Source organism: Trachurus japonicus, chromosome 17, assembly GCF_045865225.1.
Source record: "Trachurus japonicus isolate A0001 chromosome 17, Traja_1.0".
Taxonomy (NCBI): Eukaryota; Metazoa; Chordata; class Actinopteri; order Carangiformes; family Carangidae; genus Trachurus; species Trachurus japonicus.
Window position 1 is genome coordinate 15,540,698 of NC_140923.1, and position 11,830 is coordinate 15,552,527.

Here is an 11,830-nt window from a genome sequence, read left to right on the forward strand (position 1 = left end):
TCATTTCTGATCTTTTTTTTTGTCCCCTCAAAGAAATGAGCCGCAGGTCAGCAGGTACAGATGAAGTTGCTCTTGAGTTAGTGTGTTTGTAGGTTTTTTGTTAAGTTTTTTTGTCGTTGTTGTCTTACAGTTAAGAATCCTTTAATCACAGAGGATTTAACAATGATTATGTATATAGTACGCACACGCCAGAAATCAAGCATGAATTTGATTAATAAGGAAACTATTGTTGAAATCAATGTTAAATTAATAAACGTTTGTTGCGTCTATTGATTTATCAGGCCGCACTGTCTTTTCAACCATATGTGGCAACTTATGTCAAATGACATTAAATAAATATACAGATCAGTTATTGTACTTTAAATAATGTAAACAGCACTGGAGCAGACTTGTAAGGTTTATATTATTGGGGACAATAACATCTAATAATATAATTATGGTTGTATACCTTTGTCTTACTAACCAGTTCAGTAGAGTAGAGGATCTGAAAGAGGGAAGTGATATAGCTGTTAAAATGTGAACTAATTTTTGCTCGTACTAATTAAAGAAAAAAGGTGAAAGTTGAGGTGACAGCAAGAAATAACGTAGCTTTGCATGATCAATAAATATGGTGACGGACTATCACTGTCATGGTAACATTTTATCATGCTCATGGGGGTGTGGTGTGGTGGTGGGAGTCTCTCTGAAGACACGGGTGTGGCCACTGCAGGGGAACATGGTGGAGAAAAAACACTAACACTGTGACCTGACACATCTGATTTTACAGTGTTTTTTTTAGATTTTTACATTCACAGGAGTTGATTATGTTTCAAGTTGAAGCATGTTGCTCATGTTCTGATACTTTTGCAGATGAAACTACAAACCGATGGCGCCCGGTTCAGCCTCCAACCGAGGTCGAACAACGAGGACTCTAGACAACGGGGGTCGACCCAATCACTCGTATCCCCTGAGAAGTAAAACGCTTCTTTCAGTTGAATAATGAGTGTTTCAGAAGCAAATTTATTGTCATTGATATTACTAAATATAATGCAGAGTGAGTGGAGTTAACACATTTTTCACTCTTTTCTCTGCAGGGTTTGGTTTCTCAGTAAATTCCTGCGGAAACGGGGGCCCAAAACTCCCCCAAGCAACGATTCAGACAAAACCAGTAAGTTAAAGATTTCAAACCCTGGTCTCAAAAAGTAGTGCATTTTAATTGTACACTTATAATGGGCTGTAATATAAACATGTGTGTAGTATAAGGAGGAAACAGTGACATGGTTACAGCTTTTTGCATGTAAATGTTATTTTTTCTTTGTCTATCCACTAGCCTATTATATCATATATCATATACCACTGGTATTCAGACTTCCTCTGTTGCCATCTGGAGGTTATTTACTCAACAGCAACAACTACTGTCAAACTTAGTTCTTAAATTAAATGGCAGTTTTTCAGTGTCCTGTACAGTACATCACTAGTAGATATAATGTTTAAATCTCACATCAGACTAATGATGATGGTGTTGTCTCTTCCTGTGTGACCCACAGTCACTCTGCCCAGCTACTCTCCACATCCCTACCACATGCCCAACCAAAGCAGCGGGAGGGTGAGTCGGACCCCGACCATCCGAATCAGCCGAGCCACGAGGGCGATCGAGTGGAACACGTCTCTGGACCGAGAGATCACCGACCCCAAGGAGCTACGAAACCTGGACGAGTTCCTCGGAAACCAGGTGAGAGGAAGTAGAAGTACTGTCTATTAATAGCATTAATAACTTACAAATGCTGCACAGGAACTGCAGACTTCCCTAGTCTGAGTCTATTTATACAATTTTAAGTTTATATTCATGTGATTTGTTTTATAATGACCTATTTATGTACTGTATCTCTTCTTCTCCTAGTGTCAGTGTTGGGGAGACTTAAACTACATGTACATAGCTACATAGAACTACAATTTGCTACATTCACTACATTCATATTTTGTGCTGCGTCAAGTATTTCAACTACTTTTTGGGTCATTTTTTGTAGTTTAACTGCTCAATTTACAAATAACATGAACCAGAACCGACTGTCTGATAAAAACTTTGAGAGATGCTCATGTGTCGTGTCAACAAGCGATTCTGCCCTGGCATCTAGTGCTAGTGCCGTAGTGTTAGAGCCTCTGAAGTTCCTGTCATGGTTTTAAACATTGTTATTCAAGAATATGGTGTAGAATATGTCTATTGTCTACCTCTTTGTATTTTTTATTACATTTTTTGTTGACTGATTTACATTTCTGATTTACAAGTGGGTGTTGGGGTTAGGATTTTCATTTTCTCTTTATATTAACCCACATGTTTATGGTGAACCTACAGTATGTTGACCAAAAATGTCAGCTTTTTTTCTTTAAAAGAATAAAACTGAGTTGAGAGGCATATTTCTGCTGGCATGTGAATTTTTTGTAGGCTATTATATTTTGTTGATTTATTTATCGCTGAGTTAAATGAGTATAAGTAGCTTCCCCAACACTGCCTAGTGTTTTCCTGTGTTCTTCTGCTATATTATTATTATTCATTTGTCTCCAACTTAGACATATTTCTGGCATTTTGTAAAATATTTCCACCTGGCTTTGCTCACTATTTTCCTCACCTTTTTTATCAGGTGAATGACCTGCGATCAAGAGTAAAAGAGCTGTCGCAAACAGAGGGCATCTTCCTCACAGCCACCATGCAGTTCAGAGAGACCATCAAGGGCATGTACTCCGTCCAGGTGAGTCGGCGTCTTTCACTGTACAGGGAAATAAATCAAAGCTGCATCTAGTTTTTTTTTTTTGGAAAGTAAAAATGGTGACTCACTGAAATGATCCGGTTTGTTTTGATCAACAGAAGCCACAAATCGCCTACAAAGATCTGATGAAAGGCTACCACAACAAAGTGACCACGCTTGCTGCACCCAAGAAGAAGGCAGAGGTCTCGCTGGTGGTCAACCTCTTCCAGTCGGTGCTGGACGGCTTCATCAGGGGCGAAATGAAACGAGTGGAGTCTGAACCATCCAAGGTAAATCTGTGAATTCAATCAATCACCACTCTGAGAATGAAATTTATCACTTTCCTCACTCTCGTCTCTCACTTCTGGCTTCTCTCTCAGGCGACCAAGACGACAAAGACAAGGAGGAAAAAGGACAAATGTGTAAGTTTAATATTATATGCACTATAAGGTTTCCTCATTATGAAGCTAAGATTTAAAAAAAATCCCAATGTAACGTCTGCACACCATGTGTCTCCAGTTTGATAGTCCTCTGGATCACCTGTTCAGCACGTACCAGGTGAACATCATGCAGTCGTGCGACTTGTGTGGCTCCTACATCTGGGGGATGGAGAAAGCCTACATGTGCAGTGGTGAGTTCAAGCAGCTGCACGACACAAATATAATGGAATTTAAAAACGTACAATTCATTTTTTTTCTCTCTTATTTTTCCATTTTAGCGTGCAAGTTAATCTGTCACAAAAAGTGCCTGGACAAAATCATCACAGACTGCTCAACACGATGCGCCAGGAAGGTACGACAAACGGACATTTGTTGGGATCTTACCGCCAATCGTCTCAAAATATCCCAATATCCACAAATCTCTCACGTTTACTTCTCTCGTCTCTCCGCATGATGACAGGATGACAGTGTGCCGGGCTCGCTTCACTTCGGTGTGCAGGTGTGTGTCCTCACCAGTAAAGCCAACCCTGTGCCCTTGGTGGTGGAGCTGCTGCTGATGCACATAGAGTTAAACGGCCTCTACACCGAGGGCATTTACCGCAAGTCGGGCTCTGCCTGTCGAGCGAGGGAGCTCCACCAGATTCTGGAGACGGGTAAGAAATTTCTCGATCTTTTTTTCTTAATACGGTAATACAGAATAACTGGCTCAACTTGGTATGGTTTTCTGTTTATTATTAAGAGCCAAGATTTCCTTAGTCTTATCTATCACTATAACGGCCACTCGTAACTTCCGACCCGTGAAGTCGTACCAGATCGAACTGGTACGACTTCACAGGTCGGAAAAACACAAGTTACGGGCTGCCCCGAACGCACCATAACTTCTTGTCAGCCGATGGAGTTAGCAGCCCTCGCCCTCGTCATGGATCTATTGGTCCTCGTCCCTACGTCACCACATTCACGCGCATCCCTTGGCTGCACACACAGCCCTTCATGCCGTTCTCTCTCCTCATTGGATAAAACTTGTAGGATACGAGAAAAGTTTTCTCCTCGGCTCAGAGCAGAGGGACTGAGAGACCCGTGTTTCGGTCCAAACACTCTATGTAAGTGATTTCTGTCGGAAGATATAACTATTTAAGACTTATATTAACACAAATATATCGCTTACTTCTGCTTTAACCATTGCAAATTCTATATTTGAATCGTTTATGATAGTGAAATTCAACTCTGTAGACTTAGAAATAATTTCAAAGACAACTGATTGCCCTCTGGGATATAAAAAGATCTGTTCTTTTCTATTAACTTAGGTAATGCTACATTTTGTTGTGTGTTTGATGTGTTGTGGTGCCAGATCCAGAGTCGGCGTGCCTGGAGAATTACCCCATCCACACCATCACGGGGATGATGAAGCGATGGCTCCGTGAGCTGCCTGACCCCCTCATGACCTTTTCCCTCTACAACGATTTTCTTCATGCTGTGGGTGTGTAAATGTTGACAGTGTTTTCATTTTTCAAAGTTGAACCGTGACAAGTACGGCCCCTGATGGATGACTGGTTTATGAATCTGTTAGAAGGGGAGATGGTAACATATGCAAACAGAATCAGGCGGTTAGATGTGTTAGATGTGTGTGATATCTTAGCTGATGACTTTTATGGAGCTGTGATCAGTGTTGTGGAGGGAAACACTGTGTAAATTGTTTTATATAATACAAGATGTCTACAAGTTTTAGAAATCCACTTTGCTCCTCATACACAACAAACATAACCGTGTAGGAGCTGTCCACTCCTCTTCTTATCATGTCAGGTGCTACATGAAGTTGGCTGTCATTGTGATTATGGCTGTAATTTATTATTTATACTATTAATTACTCTACTGATTATTCTATTTTTGTAAAGAAAGTCAGAAAGTAGTGGATAGAATTGCACCACACTGATGTATTTAGTTTTGTCCAACCAGCAGTCTAAAACCCAAACATATTATGATAATCAATATGAATATGAATTGTCTGATATGAACATTTATTTTAAAAAGTTGACAAAATCATTCATGTCTGTTTTTTTCCTCCAGAGCTGCCAGAGAAAGCTGAGAGAATAAGAGCTGTGTACCAAAAGGTTGATGAGCTGCCTCCTGCTAATTACAACACATTAGAGAGGCTCATCTTTCACCTTGTCAGGTAGGAAAATTGTTTTTAATTATTATTTTATTTCAGTGTATTTGTGTGTGAGCAACATCCTTAGAGACTTTGACCTCTATGTCGTTTAGGGTTGCTAAGGAAGAAGAGCACAATAAGATGTCACCGAGCTCTCTTGCTATTGTGTTTGCTCCGTGTATCCTTCGCTCTCCTGATGCTGACGACCCTTTCCTTGGTATGAGGGACGTGTCCAAAACTACAACGTGAGTCATCGTCATGCACATTCTCCACATTCTCCACAGAGGTTTTGCAGTGCAGCTTTAACCTCCTGAGACCCGGCAATGCATTTTTGTACACTGTAGTGCACATCATATTCAAACCCATTTCTCTCATACTAAACATATCACCTTATTAAGTCCTGTTGTTCACTACAGAGGACAACTGGCCCTTTCCAATGATATCTTGTGTGGGGGGGTGTGACCTTGCAAACTTCCTGTGCATCTCTTTTAAAAATGGCCGACATCGCAACAAGCAGATTTTATGGGAAAGAGTACAAGTGAGCATGAAATTTACAATTTTAAGTATTTTGAGTCCTATATGTTGATTGTTTATTATAAATAAGCATCTCAGCAACACTGAAGTCAATTTTCAGAACTGAATTGTTTACTTTTCATATGAAAAAAAGCAAATTTTACTAATGTACACTGTAGTGGACATCGGGACTCTGTACTTGTGTTTCCGTCACATTTCTTTGGGAACAGCTCATTGACAGAGGCTGAGTAAATTCTTATATTCTTAAATAGTTGAGGGGGATTCAGAAATTGATTTATCAGAGGATAACAGTCCATGGTAAAATGATAACCCTGTAGGAGAGTGTAAAAGTTCAGATGAGGAAGAGCCAGATGAGGGAGATCAAGACACAGAGCTGACGTGGTGCACCATTGGTTTCTATGGGCCGAAACCAAAACAAAGGGTTTTGAGGTTTTAAATCAGTGCAAAATTAATGCCCATGGAAATATGCTCCAGAAAACAGGTACCTTGATTTTGTTCTTGACTCTAAATAATGATTAAGCAATGAAAACTGTTCATGGATGGACAACAAGCCTTTTGTTGAGGCATTAATCAAAATAGCATAAGATGCAACCTGTTTGTCTTTTGCTCTAAAACGTCTGAATGGTCAATGAAATACCATCTCTAATGATGAAATCACAAAGATAAATAGTGTAGTTGATGAAAAAGAATGAAAACCCTATAATTGACATTAGTTTTTATAATATATTACTGTATTTTACATGATAATTCTAGTCTTTCCATGTACATTATAAGCATCAAAATATTACACGTTTGAGAACAATATAGTCCTGTTGTACACTACAGTGCACAGGTTATAAAATTAAAATAAAATTAAAATTTCAGATTTTTTTCTTTGCAATTTGTTCTTTACCATCCCAACACTTAATTTATGTAAAAAAAAATCAAAATCAAAAAACTTTTTTTTCCTGGGTCTCAGGAGGATATAGCACTCTGCTGCTGCTGCTGCTCTGTAATTATTATGGAGATGTGTGTATGTGTGATTTGTTTCTGTCGTCTGCAGGTGTGTGGAGATCCTGATCTCTGAGCAGTTCAGACGCTACAAAGAGAAGATGCAGAATATCCAGGAGCTGGAGTACGCAGAGGCCTTGGCGGTCAATCAACTCAAATTAAGAAGGCAAAACACGGTGAGAGGACATTACAACACTGATCTGATGTCTGTGGTCTCGGATCGAAGATCAGCTTCACTCTGACAGCATAAAACTCTCTGACCAGATACCTGAGAGACATTGTGACCACATTTCCTGCAATTAATCTAGCAGATGCATTGAATTGCAATACGTTTGTCAGTATATGACTGAAACATTACAAGGATACATATTAAGTCAAGACAACATCGACCTAATGGGATAAGAGAGAGGATTTAAAGCCCCTGTACAGACTTTTCATTTAGTGTTGATTTTGGCGGCCCCTGTGGACGAAAGCGGTGGTGTTTTGCCAGAATGAAGACAGCATTTCCCACTGTTGTGAAGACGTTTGTCTTGTGTAGATTTGTTTTGGAAATGTCGGAAAGAAGACGGGACTTGCTTTTTTTTTTGTTAGCAGCGTAATGTATCTATTTGTATCGTTTCGTCAGTGGTCCGACCCGACCATGCCTTCCAGAGGTATAGAATTAGACTACTTAGAAATAGCGTATCTTCACACTGATGGGCTCAGACTTTTGCGTATCCAGTTAAAAGCTCCGTACAGGGGCTTTAAGTATAACTGCTCACAGAAATGTAAATTAAAGCAGAAGTAAGCGATATTTTTGTGTTAATATAAGTCTTAAATAGTTATATCTTCCGACAGCAATCACTTACATAGAGTGTTTGGACCGAAACACGGGTCTCTCAGTCACTCTGCTCTGCTCTGAGCCCAGGAGAAAACTTTTCTCGTATCCTACAAGTTTTATCCAATGAGGAGAGAGAACGGCATAAAGGGCTGTGTGTGCAGCCAGAGCCAGTCTGGTGCAGCCAAGGGATGCGCCTGAATGTGGTGACGTAGGGACGAGGGCGGGGGCTGCTAACTCCATCGGCTGACAAGACGTTATGATGCCTTCAAGGCAACCCATAACTCATGTTTTTCCGACCTGTGAAGTCGTACCAGTTCGATCTGGTACGAGTTCACGGGTCGGAAGTTACGAGTGGCCGTTATAGTGACTTTCACAGGTAAAACAGGTCGGAAAAACACGAGTGGGTTGCCTGGAACGCTACAAAGTCGTAAGTCGTGACTTGAAGCTGTAATTTACGGTTTCAAAAGCCTGCCTGGAACGCAGCATTAGCCAAAACGACCGGATCGCTTACTTCTGCTTTAACTACTGTCACTTCAAACTAAATGCTCAGAATAAACTAAACTAAATCTGTAACTTGTTTGCAATTAGACCAGTTATTCTAAATGAATATAACTTATAGTAGAAAGTGTGACAGCTCTCACTCAGCTTCCACTACTGATCTGTGTGCAGGTTGTTGAAAAGCCTTCGGATGTTCCAGAGGAAACACACGATGATGAAACAGAAAAGACGCTCATCGAAAGAATCAAGTCCATTAAGCAAGAAAAGTGAGTTGAGGATTCTTTTTTTTTTGGTTAAATGCTCTTCAACGTGACTTGAGTTTGAATTAAAATATCTTGTGCTGTCTCTTCCAGGGTGGACCTGGCCTGCAGGTTACCTGACCTGGAGCAGGAAAACTCTGACAACGACAACCTGGACTCGTCGTCGTCGATGAGCACAGAGAGTTTAGAGGACCGACTGCGGAGCCTGGATTCGGAAGGTCAGTAGGGAGGTAAGGTATTTTCACCTTCCTCTGGGTTTGAGAAAATACCGCAGTGATAAACCTAATGTAGTTAGGTTGTATTTTATGTTACAACACTAGTAGTTCACAGTAGATAGTACTGTAGCTCAGCAGAAGCAGATAGCAGCTTCTCCCTCTGCATGTGCTGACAGTAGATCTAAACCAATGCATGACAGAAATAACAGGTTGTTTTGCATCAGAAGTGTTTATACCTGATCATAGTGGCCACACTTAAAGGTTGGGAATAGAAAGGTCATCCTGCAGAGCTCCACGGTTCCTTGTAGTCTCAGTACAATTAATCAAACAAGTGAAGAAAAAGGCCAATACTGTCTTCTTGTGAACACTGCACGGTGTTGCACTAAGGTATAGAAGGTAAAATGAAACAATCCTGCACAATTTGTCCTCTCAATTTCTCATTCTTCAGTTATGACAGCAGAGAAACACTCTGAATCCTCCCCTGGCAATGTTGTTCAAAAGTGTGCACAACTATCGCCATGTTGCATGCTGCATGTGCATCTTCTGGGTATCTGTAACATCTGGGTTTTAGCAAAACCTTAATCATGGCCATTCATAAAAAACATAAACATCTTATTCATCATGCCAGGTTGGAAAACACATTTTGAAAATCCAAAGGCACTTTTTGTGTTTCAAGCATACTGAGGCCATGAGGAAGTTGTCATAGGACAGTAGATGTTCGGCCTCTCCATATTCCCTTATATATATCTATATAGAATAACTGGCCGCATATGCATAGTTCCTTTTTGTTTTCTGTTTCTGTAATTAAGCTTTGTGGTGAAACCAGCACAGGAACTTGTGGTTGACAGCCCTGCGTACTACAAATCTCATAGCTACATTTAAAGCTACAACAACACACCCACTCAACTACATCCACCCACATACTCCACCAATCGGCTTCTGCCTGTTCTCAGCTCGCAGCTGCACATCTCGCATTCATTGTATTGTTGTATACTCTGCTCTCATCAACACTATACTGCTACATGCATACATTTGTCAATATTTCATGCTTAAAAGTTGTTTTAATGTGTATTTCATTATTATTATTAGCCGTTTAATGTATTGTATTCAAACTGGGATAAACAGTGCATACATTTCAAAACAACACAAGCCGCACAATTGTAGGCAAGAGCTTTTGCTCCGGTTCATAGAGGGTTGAATTAATTAGAAAACATGTAGCTGAGCCGCTCATCATCTGCTGTCATGATAAATCTGCTAACATAATCAACAACAATGACATTTTTTGATATTATAGGAATGTTACCTGTCCAGAAGAAGTGCAGTAATCAGAGAGGTTGTCTACCTGTATGTGCATTAGTAGAAATGCCAACAGGAAAGGTCTCCATCTGTCTCTAAAAACACCTGTTATTGGCCAAAGTCTCCCACCACATACTAGTTTGTTTGTTTTTTAAGCCTAAAAGCAGAGCTAAGAGGTGATGCTAGAAAATTACTGCCTATACCCCAAGTGAAATTCACCAATTTTTACTGGTACAACTGTGTAAATGTGACAAAAGTCTTGATTTGATTTGACCAGATAACGTTTTTTTACTGACTAACCTGATGTTGCTGCTGCTGCTGCCAGGAAAGACGCCGATGAGATTGAAAACCCAGAAACCTGTCTGCCCACAAAAACCTCCTGACCTGGCGCATAGAGTGAGGAGTCTGATGGCCGAGGCGGACGATGAACAGACGGGGTTCACATCAGGACAGAGGACAGATGTTACTCAATTGACGGGCTTCTCGCCCTGCGGCCAAGACGAAGACGAATCCCCAACTGACAAGCCTCCGGTCGCCAACAAGACTTTCAGCGGGAGCTTCGACGACCTAGACATCCCCTTCATCGATGAGGATGAGGATGAGGATGAGACTTGAGCATAACACCACAAGTTGTAATGACTTGATGATTTCCCAAGTATGTGTTAATAGAAGACCTGTTATGGCAAAAAAAATTAAAAAAAAGAACCAAGCTCTTTGTTTTACAGACTTTTCCATTTGACGGTGCTGCTATGGAAACAAAGTGCTTTGAGAATTTATAATGTATTTAACCGGGGAAATCACATAGACAGATGGTTTCCTCCCTTCTTTTATAACAGATCTGAAGAAAGACAATCAGCAATGACCAAGCACACTATAATCACTGTACTATATGATTTTATAGATTTTTCAGAATTGTACAGAGGACATTTTTAGAAAAGGTAGGTATCTGGACCACTTCTGTGAAACTTTGTCTCATCTTTGCAGAAAAGTGAGGAACAATTCAAGATGCATGTACCGCCTTTATCAATGGACCATGTTCTGAGGCTGACCACTATGGTACTAATGGCAGTTTATTTTGTTTGTGGAGGAAAAAAAAATCTTTTAAGTGTACCTAAGAAAAAGTTATAGCATTGTACTTAAAGTGATTCCACATTGTACAGAGCGTGATGTTGTCATAATGTTGCCTGTTAGACTGACTGAAAATATTTCCTTTACTGTTGTTTTTTTGCAAAGCTGCGCAGTTTCAACAAGTAAACACTTTGTCCATATATGTAAGTTTGTTACTTTTTAACATGCATGCCTGTGCATTTTATAAGGGCTAGGAATTATGTATATCGTGGTGGACATCCTGTGATTTTGACTTTTTGTCACCAATGGAAATAAACTGACCATTTTTTGAGTCTCTCTCTGGCTGTAACACTAAAAGATTTATTACACAGTGTCTACACTATATAAACACAGATCAAAGCTATACTAAGTGTATGAAAATATACTCAGTTATTTTTGAAATATTTTAGTTTTGAACCATGTCTCTCTTCACATTTTTCCTGTTAGGTATTTTTTTGTCAAACAGAATATTTTGGATTAATTCTGCTTCCAAGTACACATGGAAACCTCCAAACTTATCATATTATTGAGTCAACACCTCTTTAACAGTTTCTAGAGAAACAGCCTTGTCCACCTCAATGTGAGATGAGCTGCTTGATGAGTACTTTAAATAGGTGCTAATGCAAAAATACATAATAGCCTATATATATATATGAATGCATTCATTTAAATGAGTAAATACAGTATTGTTTTTAAAAGATCTAATTCAGGACTAATTCAAATGTTGGTAGTAATTACAGGATCTTTGTTGATCTTAAGCGTGTTATTGGGCTCCAGGCATTTTCTCATTTACAGTATATA

General features: G+C 39.8%; 1 protein-coding gene across 1 annotated transcript in view; it reads left to right on the forward strand.

Annotated features, from left to right (window-relative positions):
* myo9b (myosin IXb) overlaps nt 1-10,595 on the forward strand; it is a 35,077-nt gene extending 24,482 nt beyond the window's left edge. Inside the window, exons 26-41 of the mRNA XM_085805915.1 lie at nt 850-953; nt 1,074-1,147; nt 1,527-1,711; nt 2,619-2,726; nt 2,843-3,013; nt 3,104-3,145; nt 3,243-3,354; nt 3,442-3,515; nt 3,624-3,816; nt 4,512-4,640; nt 5,228-5,333; nt 5,423-5,554; nt 6,886-7,009; nt 8,323-8,417; nt 8,505-8,629; nt 10,248-10,595. Of these exons, the coding sequence (XP_085662041.1) occupies nt 850-953; nt 1,074-1,147; nt 1,527-1,711; nt 2,619-2,726; nt 2,843-3,013; nt 3,104-3,145; nt 3,243-3,354; nt 3,442-3,515; nt 3,624-3,816; nt 4,512-4,640; nt 5,228-5,333; nt 5,423-5,554; nt 6,886-7,009; nt 8,323-8,417; nt 8,505-8,629; nt 10,248-10,537 (2,064 nt within the window). The 3' untranslated portion in view covers nt 10,538-10,595. The remainder of the gene's footprint in view (nt 1-849; nt 954-1,073; nt 1,148-1,526; nt 1,712-2,618; nt 2,727-2,842; nt 3,014-3,103; nt 3,146-3,242; nt 3,355-3,441; nt 3,516-3,623; nt 3,817-4,511; nt 4,641-5,227; nt 5,334-5,422; nt 5,555-6,885; nt 7,010-8,322; nt 8,418-8,504; nt 8,630-10,247) is intronic.
* The last annotated feature ends 1,235 nt before the right edge of the window (nt 10,596-11,830 follow it).